At 40.3% G+C, this 21,998-nt stretch overlaps 1 protein-coding gene across 6 annotated transcripts in view; it reads left to right on the top strand.

Annotated features, from left to right (window-relative positions):
- Nucleotides 1-4,112: 4,112 nt before the first annotated feature.
- Nucleotides 4,113-21,998, top strand: part of mapk10 (mitogen-activated protein kinase 10) — a 214,957-nt gene continuing 197,071 nt past the window's right edge. For all 6 annotated transcript variants that reach the window (XM_072595962.1, XM_072595878.1, XM_072595793.1 and 3 more), the window contains exon 1: nucleotides 4,113-4,378. In XM_072595962.1, the coding sequence (XP_072452063.1) occupies nucleotides 4,376-4,378 (3 nt within the window). In that variant the 5' untranslated portion in view covers nucleotides 4,113-4,375. The remainder of the gene's footprint in view (nucleotides 4,379-21,998) is intronic.

The raw sequence follows: 21,998 nt of genomic DNA, 5'->3' as shown, positions 1-21,998 counted from the left end.
ACAAAGAGACCTAGGGGTCCAGAGACTTAATTCTTTGAAAGTTGTGTCACAGGTAGACAGGGTGGTTAAGAAGACATTTAGCATGCTTACCTTATTGCTCAGATCTTTTCGTACAGGAATTGGGATGCCGTGTTGACATTGTACAGGATGTCAGTGAGGCCACTTTTGGAGTACTGTGTACAGTTTAGATTAGATTAGATTACTTACAGTGTGGAAACAGGCCCTTCAGCCCAACAAGTCCACACCGCCCCGCCGAAGCGTAACCCACCCATACCCCTACATCTACATTTACCCCTTACCTAACACTATGGGCAATTTAGCATGGCCAATTCACCTGGCCTGCACGAGGAAACCGTAGCACCTGGAGGAAACCCACGCAGACACAGGGAGAACGTGCAAACTCCACACAGTCAGTCGCCTGAGGCGGGAATTGAACCCAGGTCTCAGGCACTGTGAGGCAGCAGTGCTAACCACTGTGCCACCGTGCCGTTCTGGTCATGCTGCAATTTATTATTAAATTGGAGAGTGTTCAGAAAAGATTTGTCAGGATGTTGCCTGGATAGAGGGATTCAGTTATAAGGAGGAGCTGGGTAGGCTGGGACATTTTTCCTGGGAGCATATGAGGTTGAGAGGTGGATTTATAGAGGTTTATAAAATCATGAGGGGCATAGATAAGGTGAATAACAAAAGTCTTTTTCCTAGGGTAGGGGAGTTCAAAACTAGAGGACATATTTTTAAAATGAGAGGAGAAAGGTTTAAAAGGGATCTGAGGGACAACCTTTTCATACAGTGGGTGGTTCATATGTGGAATGAACTGCCAGAGGAAGTGGCAGACACTGATACAGTTACAACATTTTAAAGACATATGGACAGGTACATGAATAGGAAAGGTTTAGAGGGATAAGGGTCAAAGGCAGGCAATTGGGACTAGTTTAGTTTGGGAAACTTGGTCAGCATGGACAAGTTGGACCAAAGGGTCTGTTTCCATGCTGTATGACTCTAAAAGGTTGTGGAAGTACATAATGTGAATATTTTTAAGTCAGTGGTAGATAAATTCTTAGTAAGCAAGATTGTGAAAGATTATGGAAGGTAGGCAGGAATGTTGTATTGAAGTTAAAATAGGATGATTCATGATCATTCTGAATGACAAAGTATACTTGGGAAGTGGCTAAGTGCTATCTATATGTTTGTATTCCAGAATGCTGTCAAGGCCTGTATCTTTGACAGTATCCAGTGGGTTCAGCCATTACTTGATATCATGTGGAATAAATACATTGGGCTGAATGCTGGCAACTGTAATGCTGGAGACCTTGGGAAGTTGCTGAGACGGATGATACATTCAGCACTTCTGACTGAAGATACTTCAGTCTTGTTGTTTGCACTGATGTGCTGGGCTCCTCCATCATTGAGGATGGGGATATTTAAACAGCATCCTCCTCATGTTTATTTTTTAATTTTCAATCACTATTTATGACTGGATGTGGTGAGACTGCAGAGCTTACATCTGACACATTGATTGTAGGATTTCTTAGCTCTGTTTAGCACATGTTGTACATGTTTGGTGGTATGCAAATTGGCCAAAGTTGTAACTTCACCAGATTGATGCCCTGCTGCACTCTTTATTAAGCAAGGGTTGATCTCCCTGCTTAATGATAATGGGAGAGTGGGATGTATGTTGGGCCATGAGGTTATAAATTGTGGTTGAATAAAACTTTGTTGCTGCTGGCTGAAGTACCTCATGGATACCACGTTTTGTGTTGCTAGATCTACTTGAAATCTATTATCCCCTTCAGCACAGTGGTAGTGCTACACAACATGATGTTTAATAACTTCAATATGAAAATCTGTATGGGTATATGAATAGGAAGGGTTTGGAGAGAAAAGGGTCAGGTGCTGGCAGGTGGGACTAGATTGGGTTGGGATATCTAGTCGGCATGGACGGGTTGGACCGAAAGGTCTGTTTCCGTGCTGTACATCTCTATGACTCTATGACTGTGTGATTCAAATACAAACTCTATCATGGATGGATGCATCTATAATAGGAAATTTGGTGAAGATGATGTCAAGTAAATCTTTCTCTCTTGTTGGTTCCCTCATCACCTGCCTCAGAACCAGTTGAGCAGTTATGTCCTTTATGGTTCAACTGGCTATGGCACATCAGCCACAGATATCCACTCAGTAGCAGCAATGTGCACTATCTACAAGATGCACTGTAGAAATTTACCAAGGGTCCTTCGACAGCACATTCCATACCAATGACAATTTCCCTTTCGAGGGACAAGGACAGCAGATACATGGAAACACCACCACCTGCAGGTTCTCCTGCAAGCCACTCACCATCCTTACTTGGACATATATTTCCATTCCTTTAGGGTTACCAGCTCAAAATCCTGAAATTTCCTCCCTAACAGCATTGTGGTTACACTACATGGACTGCAGCAGCGGTTCAAGAAGGCAACTCAATGCCAGCTTCTCAAGGGCAACTAGAGACAGACAGTAAATGCTGGCCCAACCAGTGACACCTACACCTACATAAAAAAAGCTCAGTCAGTGGTGATGTTACTGAGCCATTCTTGGTGATGGACAATGAACTCCACTTTGTGCCTTTACCATGCTTAGTGCATCTTCAAAATGGTTTTCAACAAGAAGGAATACTGATTTATCAGCTGAAGCAGAGCAGTATGTGATAATCAGCAGGAGGTTTCCTTGCCCATGCATCATTTAAGACTCGAACACCATAAGAAATAGGAACAGGAGTAGGCTGTTCAGAGCTCCGAACCTGCAACACTATTCAATAGCATTATGGTTGATGTGACACTCCTTACATCCATTTTCCTGCCCTCTCCCCATAAGCCTTGATTCCCCATTGATCAAAAATCTATCTGAGCCTGAAATATACCCAAGGAATCTGAAGCCATGAGATTCCCAGGGATCTGGAATCTATGTTGAAGGCACCCAGCACAATGGAAGACAGTGGGTCCATTTTGCATCCCACTTTCCCACTCTTCTCTTCCATTCCAGCTTTCAAGCTATAATGGACTGGATCTCAATTGGATGTCTCAGACTCACTCAATGAATAAATTGAGAGTTCCCCTGGTCAATGAGTGACTGGTACTCACACAGTTTAGAAGCAACATGCTCAACACTTTTCTAGAACTTTGCAGGCTCACAGTCTTCCCACCGTTAGCACACATCTCGCTGCCATTGCTTCTAAGCTACTTACACCCTGTACCTTGTCTCCTCGAAAATAACCAGTTTCTTTTAATTTTTAACAATCAAACCACGTACTAGGCGTGCTATCAGGCAGGTTTTGGAACGGGTCACATGATCCCATTCATTTTTGCCTTAAAGCCACAGTCTCAAGATATAATAATCTTATAAACTTCGGAGTTGTAACTATATGATTGGTAATGAACATTCCAGAGATCCCTAGTTTTAATTCGGTATAAACTGATAGCGACAATCACTAAATCGACCTCATGTTCTCAACGTAAATACAATACAAATGGAATTGTAAGGGAGCAGGAGAGACGTCAAAGAGTTAAAGATGATTGTGTGAGAATGATAAAAGTGTTTATGAATATGTGTGTACATGTACAGGTAGGGAGAAACCACTTCCTCCTTGTTGGACAAGAAAATTGTATAATGATTATACTGAATGACTAGAAAGCAACATTTTGTTTGAACGACACTATATTAAAGCATTCTGCATTGGAAACCATTGTACCATAGAGCAGTATATGAGTAATTATTGTGAGCCAAAGAAAATGCCACTTTATTCTCTAACTGTACTTCGGTACCAAAATTATTATTCTGCACGTTTGAAAAAAAACTAGTAGAGTAAGCAACGTTTGGCCTGAGATGCACTCTCTATATTCATTTCTTGTTACGACTGTATCATTTGTGTATTAAGTGAAGGTCTATGGGATAAACTGTTTTATATTGGTTTCTAAATAAGTCATTACGGAAGCATATGGAGAATACTGTCAGATGTAAAAGTCTCTCCCCTTTCCCCACCCCAAGCCTTCTGTGAGCTTTGACGTCATGTGTGCTCCTTTCAGTTGCCATAGAAACTTATTCCCCAGGCTCTCTGTCTGTCTCATCTGGTCGGTTCCACAGTGGTACAGGCAGCATTGACTGCACAATGGTTTAACGCGGGTGATGGCGGTGATTCAGCAAAGTCTCCCTCCTCTCCAGCAGCTCTCTTCTCTCCTTCCTCCTCCTCCTCCTCCTGCTCTTGCTTCCTGGGCATCTTCTCCGTACCACTGTGCATCTTTTTTGTTTCGTTTTTCTCTGGTGAAAAGCAAAATGATTTGAATCCGGATTGCAGTGGGGGGGCTGTTGCCATACCAGGATTCTCTTCAGCTGGCACGGAATGGTAGGTGGTTGATACTGATGCAGTGTGCTAACCTGTTAAGGGTGGGGTGATGAATATTGATTGCAGCAAAGGTTAATGAAGTAGACCGCTGGAATTGCATGAGGAAAGCATCCAAGCAAGTGGCAGCTGGATGTAGCCTTATCCCTCTCATTGATATGCATCCATCTGGTAACTTACTGTCATTAGAGAATATAGAAATATATAAGAGCAAAATAATGCCGAAGACTTGATATAGTGCATGCAAATTACTGTGTAGTTAATGTTTGAAGGGGAAAACTTGCGGGATGTGATAAAAGTGGAATTAATATTTTGCAAATAGTCGGAAAGAAACATTTTACACCTTTCTAGCTTCATAGATGGTCTCGTACATATAATCAACCGATTGTTTAAAATAAATTTGGTGATGAATTAGCAAGTTTTTGTATCAGTGAATCAGATTCAGATCGTTGGGGCTAATTGATTGTCTTTCAGCTTCTTCGAAGTGATGGAAATCTTGGGTCATGATTTCTGCTTTGACTCACGTTTTTAATTAAGCTTGTGAAGAGATTCAGCAGAAGCTGAAAGGAGGGTTGGAAGTGTTTTGTTCTAGATATACTTCAGTACTCTCTGCTTGCTAACATTACAAGGATCTGCATAGTGCTACTGAACATTTTATTTTGGGAGAATCCGTTTGACAAAATGAATATCCTGATCATTTTCTTTATCATATTATTTCAGAATACTGTTGTTAATTGCCAATTTCGCTTTGAGATTGTCAGTGGCAGACTGATAGGCACAAATTACCTGGGCTGCATTCTTGATTGTTGCAGGGGAAGGCATCTTATTCAGTGAGGGTGTTGGTGATTTCTCTGTGTGAGAATCTCTGGAGAGAAAGGTACATGCAAATATTGCAAATGATTGTGACCAAATATGGATATACACCTAGCTTGTTTAGCAAATGTGATGGCGTCTTTTTAAACAGATACAACAAAAGTCTTTGTACTCAGTTTTAAAATGTAACCTATTCAGTTCTTGATATTTGATGATTCAGAGCTGGAGGATGGGCACTTAGAAATCTAATAATTTCTTCTCTTCTTTAAATGAAATAATTGTGGTTAAAGGGGGGAGTGGTCATGTTCTGGTATATACAAATGACGTAGAATATACATTGAATATCTGCTGTAATCTAAAGTTAAGAACACAGCCATTTTTAGATGACTTTGATATCATTTAGTTCCAGCATATACATGGAAAGCAATAGATTTTCAGATATAATTGCAGGTGAGCACTATTTCTCTTTAGTATGATTCATGAAAATCAGAAAACAAAAACTTTGAAAACCTAAATCAGAATCATATGTATCTAAATGGATCTTGAAGATATTTTTCTGTCCTATTTTATGTAACAAAAAATTAAGATGCTGCAAAGTTAATGGTGTAATTTGATATGAGTGTAATACTGTGGTGTACCTTACTTTACTGCAGCTAAATTCAGAATCCTTGTTTTACAGCAACATTAAACAGCTCCTTAACCTTATTATCATGCTCATCCTATGGAGGATAGTGTGAATTTCGGGAAACAATTCAGTGGCTGATTAATAGACCATAGATTATGGCACTTTATTGACATTTTATGCCAATACTCTCTTCATACCAGCTGATTGAATGGTTTTCTAGGCTCCCAACTATATGATGAGTTAAAGATAGGAAAGGGGGTGGGTGACCATCTGTCTTCATTATTTAAAATTATCCCCCTGAATGCTATTGGAGTTGGAGCTTAGGTTTCAACTCTTTCGAATTGTCTGCAGTGGGCTTTTCGTACTGAGGATGCAATACCACCTTTCAGACAAAGGTATGCTTGGACAAGATTGATAAATAATATAGAAATTAAAGGTTGCCAAAGAAAAATCAGTTGCACATGATCAATTTCTAAATCACATTGTCAGAGTATGATATCATTCTTAAAGAGAACCATGACTGTAATGATTGTGGTTCTGCCTGTTTCAATGGTGCTGGAACAGATGTCGCATACTCTTCATTGTCACTGATGTATTTTAATAAAAGGTGACATTTTTGTTTACAGTCTGTTCTGTCAGAAATTTAGCCTTTGGAGAAATTTAGGCTTATTGCCTTTTTTTAAACCATCTCACATGTTTGAATAGACAGATGTTAAATAATGGGAAGTTAGGAATCGATAATGTTAAATATAAAGACCACAGCTTGCTTTTCTGCAGAAGGCACGTTTTTGCCAATAGCTGGAGGTGCCATTGACGAATTCTGTTAATTACTCAAAATACAATGGTGCAGAAGTCAAGTTATGCATTTCCACTTTCAATTCAAAATGCTGCTCCTTGCTACACACAGTTCCAGATGTGAGCAGAGGGTACTCAGATAACTGTTTGGAAGGTAGACATGTTGATGGTGGTTGAGAATGCTTTAACTATAGAATGCTTTCTATAAACTTGGGCCTTCACTGCTTGTTGGATCAAATTATGATTCACAACACCCTCCACACACAGCTTACAATGTGCTGAACTGGTGCAATGTTTTGCAGTGCTAATTGATAGGTTAACTCCTAAAATTACCTGAATGTAGAGATTAAGTGACCAATGCTGTTCAGATTAATTTCTAAAGTAGTCTCATTCCCACCTTCCCACCATTAATCATCTGGCATATCCGTCACAGATGAAATGTGTTTGACTTTAAGACCGCTTTTGACTGAATATGGCATCAAGGAGCATTAGCACTACTCAAGTGAAAGGCATCAGGGGCAAGTCTCCCTGGGCTGGAGACACAAAGAAAAATGGTTGGTGCTTATTGGAGATCAGTCATCTCAGCTCCAGGATATCCCTGCAGGAGTTCCTCAGGGAGCTTCCAAGGTCCAATCATCTTCATCAATGACCTTCCCCCTTGGTCATTGGTGGGTATTTTTGCTGATGATTTGCATAATATTCAACACCATTTTCAATTTCTCCAATACTGAAGCTGTTCATTTCGAAATGCAGAAATACCTGACAATATCCAGATTTGGAATGACAAGTAACAGGCAATGATCATCTCCAACAAGAGACAATCTTATCATCACCGCTTGATATTCAAAATCATGACCATCACTGAATTCCCCACTGTCAAATGCTGGGGGTTACCATTGACCAGAAATGGAACTGCACCTGTCATTTAAATACTGTGGCTCCAAGACCCTATCAGAGACTGGGTATTCAGCAGTGAGTAACTGTCCTCCTGACTACCCAAAGCCTATCCACCATCTACAAGACACAAATCAAAAGTGTAACAGAATACTCTGTACTTGCCTGAGTGAATGCAGCTCCAACAACACATAAGATGCTTGACATCATGCAGAACAAAGCGATTTTCTTGATTTGCACCAGATCCACAAACATCTACTCCTTCACCACTGAAGGTCAGAAGCAACATTGTGTACCATCTACAATAAGCACTGCAGAAATTTACCACACTCCTTAGACAGCACCTTTCCAACCTGCAACCACTTCCATTGAGATGAAGAAAGAAAGAAAATAAATGAGTGAACTAGCAACTGCAATTGCCCTCCAAGCCACTGACCACCCTGACTCAGAAATAAATCACCATTGCTTCAGTGTTGCTGGGTCAAAATCCTGGAAATCCCTTCCATTCAGCATTACGGGTCTACTTAGCAGCAAATGGACTGCGGCAGTTCAAGAAGGCAGCTTGTCACTACCTTCTCAAGGACAACTAGGGATCATTAGAAGTGCTGGCCAAGCCAATAACACCCACAATTCATGAATTAATTTTTAAAAATGGTAATGAGTGATTTTTGACAGCCAGTTTTACTTCCCTCATCTCCAATACTTGGTAAGTAATAAACAATAACTTGAAAATTTGTGAAATAAACACTTCTTTCTTAAAAAAAAATTCCTATCCTTTTCATCCTAAATTGCCAGCAACATTGTCCTCAAGATTAATTCTTAATTTTCTGATTTTCTGGGACTTCAGAACCATCCTGGAGCATTGGATACCGTAAATGTTCCTATTCATGGCCTGAACTACATTTCTAATCCTACCCTCCAACCTTACCTGAGGGCTGCTTTGGTTCTTGGCTTCTAAGCTTTGTCCAGACGGACCCACCTGCCACACTGGCATTTACAACTTGTTCTTCACTGCATCAGCAAAGATGGGCACTCCTGAGTGGGACGCTCAACAACTTCACTAATTCCTATCATTTTCAATGTCTTCTCCTTGTTGGTACAGAAAGATTTATGCTTTATTTGATCTTATTAGGTAGGTCAGGATACATAATATGATATTTATTACATTTTTAATTATCTTCCTTTAATCATTCTTTTACCATAGATGTTAAATCATTTATTTTAAATATTGAGACACTACTAATATTGTACAGTGTAGTTTCAAACCAGTACAATGAAGGACTCCTATTGGATATGAAGGAGGAATATCTTTTAACTTACAGAAAAGGAAGTAACAGGTAGCAGAGAATGAAATTCTAGCCAAACATGTACAACTCATAAACAAATAAATGGATGTGAAAGATAAATAAGGCGATTTTTCTGATCTGAAGCTTGCCTGGCTTAGATATTAAACAAGAAGCTTAGCACTCGACAGAAGCATGTTTGGGATATGTGCTAGCATATCTTGCTTCTGAAAGTTTTTAGTTCTTCCTAAGAAAGAGCAATGCTGTTTAGGTATGTACCTGGTCATACTGCTCAGGTGTGCTGCCTGCATGTTGGATTTCTGACAGGCATGCAACTTGTTGTCTGGCAAAGGTTGATTCATAAAGCATTTTGGGAAAGTGGTGACAGGCACTGCATCACTCACAGCTTGACGAGGCCAGCAGAGCTATTGTGAGACTTACTCAGCAGGATATCTCCACAGGAGCAGTCATGGTATTCTGCAGTGAGGGCCAGGATAGGAGCCTAACATCGGGTGTCCCTCCACCTGTAGGGGCTCCCTCTGCCCTGCTATGGATTGTCTTCTGCAGAAATTAAAAGAAGGCATTGAGTGAAACTGGGCGGCACACTTGTTAGTGCTGGTGCAGACTTTACCAGATATACAGGGATTTTCCATGACTACCTCCAGGTCCTTGCCCTCAAAGTGGGGTACCAATTTTCCCTGTTTGATATGTCCATGGCAAATGTCTGGAGGGCAGCTCAGCACTGATGGTGCTTGTCTGGATGCACAGTGGGCTTTTAAAGATGGTGCTGACACAAAGCATACTGTGTTACAATGGGGCTAGAATCCGATGTAAAGGATGCCACAAGGATAGGTAGGTGATGAGGTGTGTTTGGTGAGATACAGTGAGACATACTGCTGGCCCTCTCAGTGAGAATGCCTCCAAAGATTTGATGCTTCCAGTGCTTATTTGGTCATGACACATGCACAATATTAAATTCACGTCAGATCAATATAATAGCTCATCTGAAGGGTGGCATAAACAAACAAGCATTTGTGCCAGCCTCTTACATGTCTGAATCTTCCTAGTAGTGTGGAGGCAGATTCAAAGGCAAGACTGGTAACAAGGTCAGAATTCAGGCCATCAGATCAACACCCTGATTTCCCATGCCTCCAGCAATTGGAGGCTTGTGAACATTGGCAGCAGTTCCTTGCCCAGCAGTGGCATGTATTCAATAATGAGCAATTACAGGAGTTTGAGGGGGATGGGGGTATACACATTGAAGACCTACCTCAGAACAGACTCCCAATGCAGTCTGAAATGAATCCTTTGAAGGGTCTCCCACTCCAGTGATCCTAGCGGCTTTGAGCACCTTTGTTTTGGAATTGCACTGGTGCTTTCAGAGGGCGACACCCATTGAGGTGCCCACACAGTCTCTTTTCTGCCTCAGCAGCACCCAGCTCTCCCAGTGCTCTGGTTGGGTCTATACCCTGAGCACTGTCCTTAATTGGCTATCAGATATGGAAGCAGCCAGTTAGGATCCTGTCTCCAAGTAGATCCTGCTGGATTGTGCAGTGCAGGTTGGAAAGGGGTCTGGAATTTCCCAATTCCTGAAAAGTAATCTGTCACCATACAATTCTCCCATTAAAGTTTAAAAAAATAGACAAACAACCATACTTCCAGAATGATGATGTGCAGTAATAAAAATGTTACCTTACTGAGGCAGAGATATATTGGCTATGGTTGGAGATATAAAGGATGCAGGGCAAGAGACAGCTTCTGAAAGTAAATTTACCTCTGCACCATTCCAGACAACAATGGGGTCACTGACCTGTGCACTGAAGTGATGTACATCAACAGAGATATATGGTATCTCTGAGGCATTGGAGATGGCAATGAAAAACAGCTTTCACATTTTTGCTAACGTCTTTGTTTGACTCTTCTAATTACAGCTAAGTACCAAGGAGTAATCATTTGATTATTAATACCAAGGCTACACCTGATGAGGTGGAATATATCAAGATCAGTGCCTTTAAAAAATTCACATGAAATCCTGTCTTCACAGATAGAATGAGGATATTCTATGAGAAAACTAGCATTTATTCAATAGCTATTTTGTTGTAATGCTGTGTACATTCCTGAGCTCTGGTATAATTGGTATTGTTTCTGGACTAATACAAAAGGTATTGAATTTACTCCAGGCAATCACTTGACATTTTGTAGTATCACCACATGTTGTTAGCATCTACCAATAAAAAATAATAGCATTTAATGAGGACTTGTTGTGTGACCCTGTTCACTGGGTGGACACTGCGCACAGCAACCACACACTTGCACAATGGATTTGTTAGCGGTCTGAATCATTTTCATAATCAGGCCTCATGAAAGAAATCTGAACAGAGCCAGCATAATTCTGTATTCTGGCTGTGGAGGCTAAATCACGGAAAGTATTTTAACTGGAGATAGATAGATTTTTGGATTATCTGGGATTTGAGGACTATGAGGACAGTACTGTGGCACCATGGTGTGCACTGCTGCCTCCCAGCACCAGGTTTCAGGTTCAATTCCAGCCTCAATTGACTGTCAATCTGAAATCTGCATGTTCTCCCAGTGTCTACATGGGTTTTTTTCCCACAGTCCAAAAATGCGCATGTTTGGTGGATTTGCCATGGTAAAAATCTGATGTGGGGTTACAGGAATGGGATGGGTCTGGAAGGGATGTTCTCTGGAAGGTCAGTGCAGACTGAATGGGCCAAATAGTCTCTTTCTTCACTGTGGGGCCTCTGTGATCCTATAGGAGCTGAAACCTGCAAAAGAGGATCTGAGGCCTGAGGAAAAGTAACTACGATCTTATGAAATGGTGATAACAAAAACACAAATCACTAGAAAAGCTCAGCAGGTCTGGCAGCATCTGTGAAGAAAAATCAGAATTGACATTTTGGTTCTGGTGGCTGTTCCTCAGAACTGGGTCACTGGACCCAAAACATTAACTCTGATTTCTCTTCACAGATGCTGCCAGACCTACTGAGCTTTTCTAGCAACTCGTGTTTACGTTCTGGATGTAGGTTTGCTCACTGAGCTGAAAGGTTCATTTCCAGATGTTTTGTTACCTTACTAGGTAACATCTTCAGTGGACCTCAAGTGAAGCAATGCTGAAAATTCCTGCTTACTATTTATATGTTTGGGTTTCTTTGGGTTGGTGATGTCATTTCCTGTGGTGATATTATTTCCTGTGGTGAAGTCACTTCCTGTTCCTTTTCTCAGTGGGTGGTAGATGGGGTCTAACTCGATGTGTTTGTTGATAGAGTTCCGGTTGGAATTCCATGCTTCTAGGAATTCTCGTGCGTGTCTTTGTTTGGCTTGTCCTATGATGGATGTATTGTCCTAGTCGAAGTGCTGTCCTTCCTCATCCATATGTGAGGATACTAGTGAGAGAGAGTCATGTCTTTTTGTGGCTGGTTGGTGTTCATGTATCCTGGTGGCTAGTTTTCTGCCTGTTTGTCCAATGTAATGTTTGTTACAGTCCTTGCACAGTATTTTGCAAATGATGTTAGTTTTGCTCATTGTCTCTATAGGGTCTTTCAAGTTCTTCTCGGATTTCTGTATGTGTTTTGTCTGCTTGTTTGGGTTTGTTGCTGAGAAATCAGCGGACTGTGTTCATTGGGTAACTCTAGCCACTCTCTCCTACATCAAAGACATCTCGGATATGATTGCCAGACTACTCAGACCCCTTGGCATAATGGCAGCCCACAAACCCACCAACACACTAAAACAGCAGCTAATGAACTTGAAAGGCCCTATACAGACAATGAGCAAAACTAACGTCATTTACAAAATACTGTGCAAGGGCTGTAACAAAAGTTACATTGGACAAACAAGCAGAAAACTAGCCACCAGGATACATGAACACCAACTAGCCACAAAATGACATGACCCTCTCTCACTAGCATCCTCACATATGGATGAGGAAGGACACCACTTCGACTGGGACAATACATCTATCCTAGGACAAGCCAAACAAAGACATGCACGAGAATTCCTAGAAGCATGGCATTCTGACAGGAACTCTGTCAACAAACACATTGAGTTAGACTCCATCTACCAGCCCCTGAGAAAAGGAACAGGAAGTGACTTCACCACAGGAAATAACATTACCACAGGAAATGACATCACCAACCCAAAGAAATCCAAACATATAAATAGAAAGCAGGAATTTTCAGTATTGCTTCACCTGAGGTCCACTGAAGATGTTACCTAGTAGTGTAACAAAACGTCTGGAAATGAACCTTTCAGCTCAGTGAGCAAATCTACATCCAAAGCCTCAACCTGAGCTACAAATCTTCTCAAAGCTCGCTAATCCACAGTTATTTCAGATTTTATGAAATGGCAAGACAGGCTTGAGGGGCTGAATGGCTTATTTCTTCTTCCTATTTCTAGTTACCTTAGTTCTATTATGTTATGGTACACAGTTTAATTGTTGTGGGAGACTCATCTTCACCCCTTGCAAACCAAAGAAACTTCCCTGGATTGATTTTAGGAGTGAATCCCAGTGGCTTCATTAAGGAGCAATGGTTAGGTGGTTTTAAATTGTGATTGAGTCAACAGGGTTTGCATAGGATCTCATCATGAACAATGTAACAAGGTTTCTTCCTGGTTTCAGCAGGACTATCACACATTCATATCCTTGCATGCTCCAAAGTCATATTTAACAGCAAACTGAAATAGAACAATTGTCTGTGATCTTATGCAAAAATATTGTACCTCATTTAATTATTGTGAACCTTTATAGATCACTGGTCAGACCTTGGCTAGATTTTGTGGTCCAATTTTAGGTTCCATAATCCATGAGGATAGATCTCAAGATCTTGGAGAGTGCAAAGGTGATTTATCAGAACAATATCAGGGAATGAAATTCAGTTAATCAGACAGACTGTCTTTTTTTTGCCTTAGGGCAGAAAGTTAAGAATAGATTTATTGGAAAAGTTCACGTTCTGAGGGATTTCAGGAATAAATGAGGAGAAATCGTTTCCACTGCTAGGGAATCAGAGAACACAGATTTAGGGTAATTGACAAAAGCCCAGCTGGGTATGAGGAGGAATGTATTCATATCATGTGTAAATATGATTTAGAACGTACTGTTTGAAAGCATGATGGAAGCAGATTTGCTAGTACCTTCTAAAAGGGAATTTGATATATGCTTGAAAAGGAGGAAGCTGCAGAGCTGGGGTGATAAGAGAAGGGGAATGGTTAGGTTTATCACAGATGTGTGATGGAGAATCCATAGAATGTATTTGGAACAGTTTTCTAAACCAATTTATTACAAATCCAACCAGGGATTAGGGTATTTTGAATTTGGTAACGTATAATGAGGCAGTTTTAACAAATTATCCCAGAGTAAGAGATCCTCTAGGAACAGTGACTGTAACACGGTAGAATTTAGCATTCAGTTTGAGAGTGAAAAACTTAGGTCAGAACCAACTGTGCTAAACTTAAAACAGGATAATTAGATAGGGATGAGGAATGAGTTTGCTGGGGTGAACTGGGAAATGAGTTTAACAGAATGGCTGGTTGAGAAACAATGGCAGACCTTTAAGAAAGTATTTCACGACTCACAGCAAAAAGGTACACCAGTGGGAAAGATGGGTTTTAGAAATGGAATAAATCGACCATGGCTAACCAAGGAAATCAATGAAAATATCACATTGAAAGAAAACAAAACACACAACATGGAAAAAAATTAGTGGTTAATCAGAGGATTGTGGAAGTTTGAAAAATCAACAAATGAACAGAAAAAGAGGGAAAAAATAAACTATGCAAGAAATATAAAAATGTACAGTAAGAACTTAAATATAGGGTCCTTAGAAAAGAAGCCGTGGAAATAATAATGGCGAGCAAGGAAATGACAGAGGATTTGAATTAATAGTTTGTATTGTATTAAACTCTCCTGCTTAATTTAAACCAGCAACACAGAAAAGATTTATCCAGTGCAGCAATTTGTGAAAACTTGAGAGGCCAAGAACTATTTAAAGTAAAAATTAACAACTTTATTTCTTAAAGTATAACAGAGAATAATTAACTAACAACTATTTACAACTCCTTCTTTAACCTATCTTTTACCTTCCCCTCTACAATACTAGTCCGATAAAATCCCCAATTAAGATTTATAAAACAAAACTTCTTAACTCAAAACCAGGCAACTTTCAGTTTTCTCTGTATTCCTGTCTTCTTTTCTTCTTCTTGGGGATTCTGCTTCTCAGGTTACTGATCGATAAAGGTACCTGTAAGATTTGGTCAGTCTCGACATGCTGGCTTGACCGTTCTCCTCTCAATTTTCTCCGGCCTTGTATCCCCAAAGCATTGGATTGTGTCATTGGCTTTTAAGATTGTCAATATATGCAATTCAAACTTGATTGGAATTTGGTACTTTTTTTGGGGTATAATTTAAACTGATTAGCCTAATTCGAATCTGTTTGTTTTTGTCTCCAGGCAACCAGCTCCAATAACTGCTGGACCTAAAGGTTACATTATATCTTTTTTCAGAACACTTGGTGCTGTCAGGTAGTTTTGTTGCTTTTAACTCTCTTAAAGTTATAGTACACCCACATCTTCATAACAGTATCAATAGGAGTCCAAAACTACTAAACAATCAAGAGGTTCAAGGGAGTAAATAAACATAACCATCGCTAGAGAAAATGTATTAGGGAACCTAACGGGGCTAAAGCCTGATATATCTCTGGACCTGATCGGTTGTATCCTTAGATTTTACAAGATATACTGTCAGTTCTGATATAACGCGATAGAACCATTCTCAAGGGATTGTTATGTGTGTATGCGTTATAAGAAAATCGTGCAATAGCCATGTCATTTAAACTAATGGGGCTGGAATCACATTATAGACAATACAGGTGAGGAAAGTTCATGTTCTACAAATAACTGTCTAAATTTTTCAATCACATTAAAGCCAATTTGCAATGAAGAAATACACATTATAGCAGAAATGACTGTACCTATGGAGATGGAGACTTCTTAAACTCAAGCAATAACCCAGAGAATTGAAAAACTGCCAATATAATGCACTTATTCAGGGAGACAAAAAATGGATAACAAGTTGGCATAATATTTGTTGTTGGGAAAATGCTAGTGCTTAATGCTGAGCATTTAGAAGTACATAATACAGTATAGAGTTATGATGTCTGACAAATTTATTACAGTTCTTCGAGAAGGTAACAAGCAAAGATAGATATAGAAGATCTAATAACTAATTTCCAAAAGACATTTAAGAAGGAACCACAACACATAAGAGTTCGAGGTGGGGGAAGGGTAGTATATGAACATAGAGGGTGGGATAACTAATAGAAGACAAAGACCCAAGATAAAGGGGAATTTTCAGGATGTACAATGTAGATAGAGGTCATTGGACTTATCAGGTCAGCACCAACCCTCCAAAAAGCATCCCATCCTATCCCCATAACTCTACATTTTTCTATAGTCAACCTACCTGCATATCCAAATGTTTCTTAGATAACTGTGGTAATTCTAGAGCTAATGCATGCAATTGAGCCCTGACCCATAGAGAGGTCCATAGATTCATGAGAGCAAAACCAATCTGGAGTCATCCGGCTGCTTTGGTAACTCTAGATAACCTCGGGCAGCGTGCAAGCCCTTGTGAGGGTGATGACTCATTTGAATGTCTGCCCTATCAACTTTCCATGGTACGTTTTGTGCCCACCATGGTGGCCATGAGTAATGGGGAATCAGGGATCGACTCCAGAGAAACGGCTAGGCAACAGGCGCATAAATGCCCCGTTTCTGATTCGGGGAGCTAGTGACAAAAATAACAATACAGGACTCTTTCGAGGCCCTGTAATTGGAATTAATACACTTTAAATTCTTTAAGGAGAATCTATTGGAGAGCAGGTCTGACGTGAGCCTCCGTGAAAGCTCCAGCTTCACTAGTGTGTATTAAAGCTGCTGGAATTAAAAAGTTACTAGTTAGAATTCTGAGCAGTGGTCTGTCCTGAGGTTAGTTACTGTCTATCCCAGCCCCTGCCTCTCAGTGCTCCCTAGATGCTCTTCACTGAGTGTCCTGGAGGTCCAAAGCATTTAATTTGAAAATAAGTTATCTTGAAAACCCAGTATCTAGCGGAGTATTGGTGTCACCATTATTTATGAAATATAGTTGTGGTTTGGGTGAGGAAAGGCTTGGGTGGGAAGCCAAATGGCGAAGATGAAACAAAGAATTGACAGGGGAATATAGGCAGCTGATGTGAGTGGGCAAAAAAATTGGTAGATGGAATACAATGTGAGAAAATGTGAAGTTATGCACTTTGGCAGTAAGAATAGAGGAGCTATATATTATTCAAATAGCAAAAGACTGCAGAAAGCTACAACACAGAGGGATTGGGAGTCATAGAGTCATCCAGCACAGAGACATACCCTTCAGTCAACCAGTCCATGCTGACCATATTCCCAAACTAAACTAGTCTCACCTACCTGCATTTGGTCCATAACCCTCCAAACCATTCCTATTCGTATGCTTATCCAAATATTTTTTAAATGGTGTACCTGCATCTGCCACTTCCTCTGACAGTTCATTCTACATGAACCACTCCATGTAAAAAAATGTGGTTTCTTATCCCCTCACCTGAAAAATATGCCCCCTGGTTTTGAACACCCTCACCCTAGGGAAAACAAACATTGCTATTAACCTTATCTATACCACTCATGATGTTATACACCTCAATAAGGTCACCTCTCAACCTCCTACGTTCCCGTGAAAGAAGTCCCAGTCTTTTCAGTCTGCTCTTATATCTCAAACTCTTCATTTCTGGCAACATCCTGCTAAATCTTTTCTGAATCCTCTCCAGTTTAATAGTATTCTTTCTATAGCAGGACGATCAGAACTGCACACAGAAGAGGCCTCACGAATGCCCTGTCCAACCTCAACATGACATCCCAGTTTATATAAACAAAGATTTATCCACCTTTATGTTTCCTGAGCCCACTAGCACTTCCTCTTCTGTACTATGAACTGTTTTCAAAACATCAATATTTATTTCCCTGAGTTCTCTAGCCTCCATTTCTTTCTCCATATTAAAAACTGACGTGAAATATTCATTTAGTATTTCTCCCATTTCCTGAGGTTCAACACATATGCAACATTGTTGATCTTTAAGGGGCCCTGTTCTCTCTCTAGTTGCTCTCTTGCTCCTAAGGTACTTGTAGAATCTCTTTGGATTATCTTTAACCTTATTTACCAACACTATCTCATATATACCTCTTTGTCCTCCTGACTTCCTCTTAAGAATGGTGCTACATTCTTTATAATCTTGAAGAGACTCATTTGATCCCAGTAGTCTATAACTAATACACGATTCCTTCTTATTTCTGACTGGAACCTCAACATCTTTATTCATCTATTGTTTCCTCCTGTTACTAGCCTTACCCTTCTCTCTGAACAGTCCTTGTGCATGAATCACAAAAAGGTAGCATCCATGTTCAGCAGGTAGTAAGAAAGCCAAATGAAATGTTGGTCCTTATTTCAAAGGCATGGAGTATAAAAATAGGGCGGCCTTGCTAAGACTATACAATGCACGTGGAATACCGTGAACAGTTTCGATCTCCTAATCGAAGGAAAGATACATAGCATTGGAATCAGTCCAGAGGGAGGTGACTAAGTGGGATTTGGATATGGAGGGAGTTTTCTTATCTTATTTTCTTTCTTATGAAGAGAGTTTGACTTGTACTCATAGGCATTTAGAAGAAATTATTGAAGCATGTAAGAGAGCTTGATGAGGTAGAAATGGAGAAGTTGTTTAACTTTGTGAGAGAGTTTACGACCAGAGGGCACACTCCCAGAGTAAGGTGTCATCCATTTCAGACTGAGATGAGATGGGCTACTTCCTCTCAGTAGGTGGTCAATCTGTGGAATTCTTTACCACAAAGGGCTGGACAGCCTGGATAGTTAGGCACATTCAAGGCTGAGGTGGACAGATTTTAATAAGTAGTAGATTCCAGGGTTATGAGGAAAGGGCAGGAAATTGGAGTTGAGGATTATCAGAAAGTCATGAGCTCATTGAATAGTGGAACAGACTCGATGGGCTGAATGGCCTACTTCTGCTCTTACAACTTATGGCCATGAGCAATGAGTTGAATGGTCCCCTTCAGTGGTCTGTAATTCAAGAATTTCTTTCCCTAATGATGAATATTGCAGTTTTATGCTGCAGTATGAGGGAAGGATAAGCCAAAAACAAATGTTTGCTCGGGGGTTTGAGTTGGTGTCAGCCCCTTTGCAGATTGCTGCTGCTTTGGATTAATTAATCCAATTCGACAGGAGGCTGGTGACAATGACGCTACCTTCTATTGATTAAAAATGTACAGGGTCTGATTGGCTAGATATTTTGAAAGGTATTTGTGTTATTTTTTTCAATTATTTTAAAGATAGTATTTCAAATTGCATGAATTAATTATCTGTTTAATTTCTTCCATTGTTAGTGACCAATACTACTGGTGGTTCAGCACATATTTGTCGTGTTGGGAAAACATCTGAGGATAATTTTGACTTGGTGACAACAATCAATTCGGGCACTATTGCTGAATCATGAATTGAAAATGAACCCTTTACTACATGGGTCATGCAGTATCCCTTTGGCCTCTTTGCCAGCACTGTTGTGTCTAGGGCATTTTGATAGCTATATTCTATCATCAATTAAAACAATAAAACCTAGATGAATAACCAAATTACAATTCATTGGTTGAAAGAGAAGACAAGATAAAACAAAAGTAGTAACAGTGATATATAAATTGTCCTTGAAATGTTTGCAATGCATAGAAAGAACAGAGATTAAGGCGAGTGACTTGCATGGTGCTGCCCTTTCTCTCCTGTTACAGATTAATTGCAAATGTAGTGGAAAAGCTGTTGACCTGTGATACACTGGCAGAGCTCTGAGAGACTTCCTGGACTAAATGGTGCTATGCCAGAATTACAGACAAGAAACAGGTCTGTATTTTCTGCCAACACACTGGATGATTTTCAGGAAGTGATAGAGCTGCAATGAAGTTATGGGAACACATTTATGAGGATAGCACTGGTCATCAATATGGCGGTGGAATAGGCTCCTGACTGGGGCTCCTCTGCTTTGGCCACTTTTCTTTTCCACTTTATTCTTTTCTTGTTTCTCTTTTTTCTTCTCCAGTCCTTTACTTATCACTTGTCCTGAGCTTGGACGGCATTGGCAGCGGTGAGGGAGCCAAGAGCATACTCGAGTGATCCCAGCATAGACCATGTAGTGGCAGTGAGGGAGCCCAGAGTGTACTCAAGTGATCCCAGCACAGATCTTGTAGTGGCAGTGAGAGAGCCCAGAGCAGACTCGAGTAAACCCTTACTTACATTTCCTGGGCGAGCAAGGGACCTGGCATCAGAATCAACAGCTGCTACATTGCTGAGGCCATGTTGGCGAAGTAGGCCCAGTGGCGAAAGCTGGTGCCTGAGGATTGGCAACTTTGTCATTGGTTAGGTCTGGTGCTGGCAATGGTGAAGCGATGGTGGAGAGGGCATCATGGTACCATTGATGAAATGAGTTCCGGTGTTGACGGTAGCAAGACGATGGAGGAGGGATAATGAGCAGGCATCATTGATGCTGAGTTGGCTCAGGACTGATGGACTCCCTTTAAGCTATATCTTTCTAATTTTTTCTTAAACAATTCAAAGTGGTACTGGATCATGGTGACATTGGAAAAAGATTTTACTGTATGTTGTTTCTCTCACTGTAAAATACACAGGATAATAAAATCATTATTTCATTCATTCAAGAATAAATGAAGAGAAAATGAGCCCCTGAATAGTATGAGTTGCTCCGAGGGAGCCAGAGTGCATTTACAATGGGTATTCCTTTTTTTTATTCACTTGAGGGATGTCAGCATTGCGAGCTGTCTATCATTTATCACTCATTTGTTGCCCTTGAGAAGGTGGTGGTGAGCTGCTTTGACCTGCTGGAATCCATGTGCTGTAGGTACAACCACAATGCCACCAGGGAAGGAACTCATGGTTCTGAACTCAGTGACACTGAAGGAACAGTGATATATTTCCAAGCCAGGATAGTGAATGGCTTGGAGGGGAACTTGCAGGTGGTGTTGTTCCTATTTGTCTATTTTCCTTGCCCTTCTAGATGGAAGTGGTCATTGAGTTGGAAGGTGCTTTCAAAGGATTTTTGGTAAATTTCTGTCTATTGTCTAATTCCTTGTACTTTTGAATGAGTTTACTAACAGTGTGGACAGGGGAGTATCTATAGATGTTACTTTTATGGATTTCCACAAAGAATTTAATAGGGTTTATACAAGCGATTAGTTGTAAAAATAAAAACACATTGAATTGAAGGAAACCTGAAGATATATGTTGTTGATTGATTGGGAGATGGGATACAGATACAGGAAAAAGGAAATATGTTCTAAATAGTAGGATGTGGGAAGTGTCCAACAAATATTAATGATATATAGTGAAGACATAAAGAATTTTATAGTGATATACCTTGCAAATGGCACTAAATAAAGAGGCCTACAGATGGGAACGGGGAGTTACAAAGGACCATAGACAGAATAAATGATAGTACAAAGCTGTGCCAGTTGGAGCTCAGTGTAGGGAAGAATGAGCTTGTCCATTTGACACTTTAGGAAGTGATTAATGCTATTGCCCCAGAACAGGAAATACTAGTAGCTTGGACATGTTTTGGGCGTGCAGTGTATGTCTAGTGCTGGGACAGAAATGGGTTGGGAAAATGGCCTCCTTTATTGGCAGAATGTATAATTGCTTTGAAGTAAGTGGGACTTCACTATAACCATACGGTTGGCGAGAAAAGCTAGGGTCTGGAATTGAAAATGATTTTTTGAGAAAAATGTAAATATTCCTCTCACTTAATTTCAACATGTTTCCGAATGAGGAGCCTCCAGGTTGACAAAGGCTTTTTTAATGGAATGAACTTCTGCATTGAAAACGCTTATTCTGGAAGTTCTGGCATTGTGATTTATTTTCACCAGCTCTTTTATCACAGTTTGGTCTCCTAAGCTCAGTTGCTGCAATCGAAATTCTTTATTGATTTGACAGAGTAACAGGATGCCATTTTGTGAGACATAAATGTTCACAGTAACAAAATGAAATACTAAAGCACTTCATTATTTCACTGCTATTTCCCTGACGTTCTTTATGAGCCAGAGAGAGAAATAAAGGCCGAGAAATTTG

The sequence above is a fragment of the Chiloscyllium punctatum genome, chromosome 1 (assembly GCF_047496795.1).
Source record: "Chiloscyllium punctatum isolate Juve2018m chromosome 1, sChiPun1.3, whole genome shotgun sequence".
NCBI classification, from domain to species: domain Eukaryota; kingdom Metazoa; phylum Chordata; class Chondrichthyes; order Orectolobiformes; family Hemiscylliidae; genus Chiloscyllium; species Chiloscyllium punctatum.
Note: the sequence above shows the minus strand (reverse complement) of the source record. Positions and strands in the feature narration are given on the sequence as shown.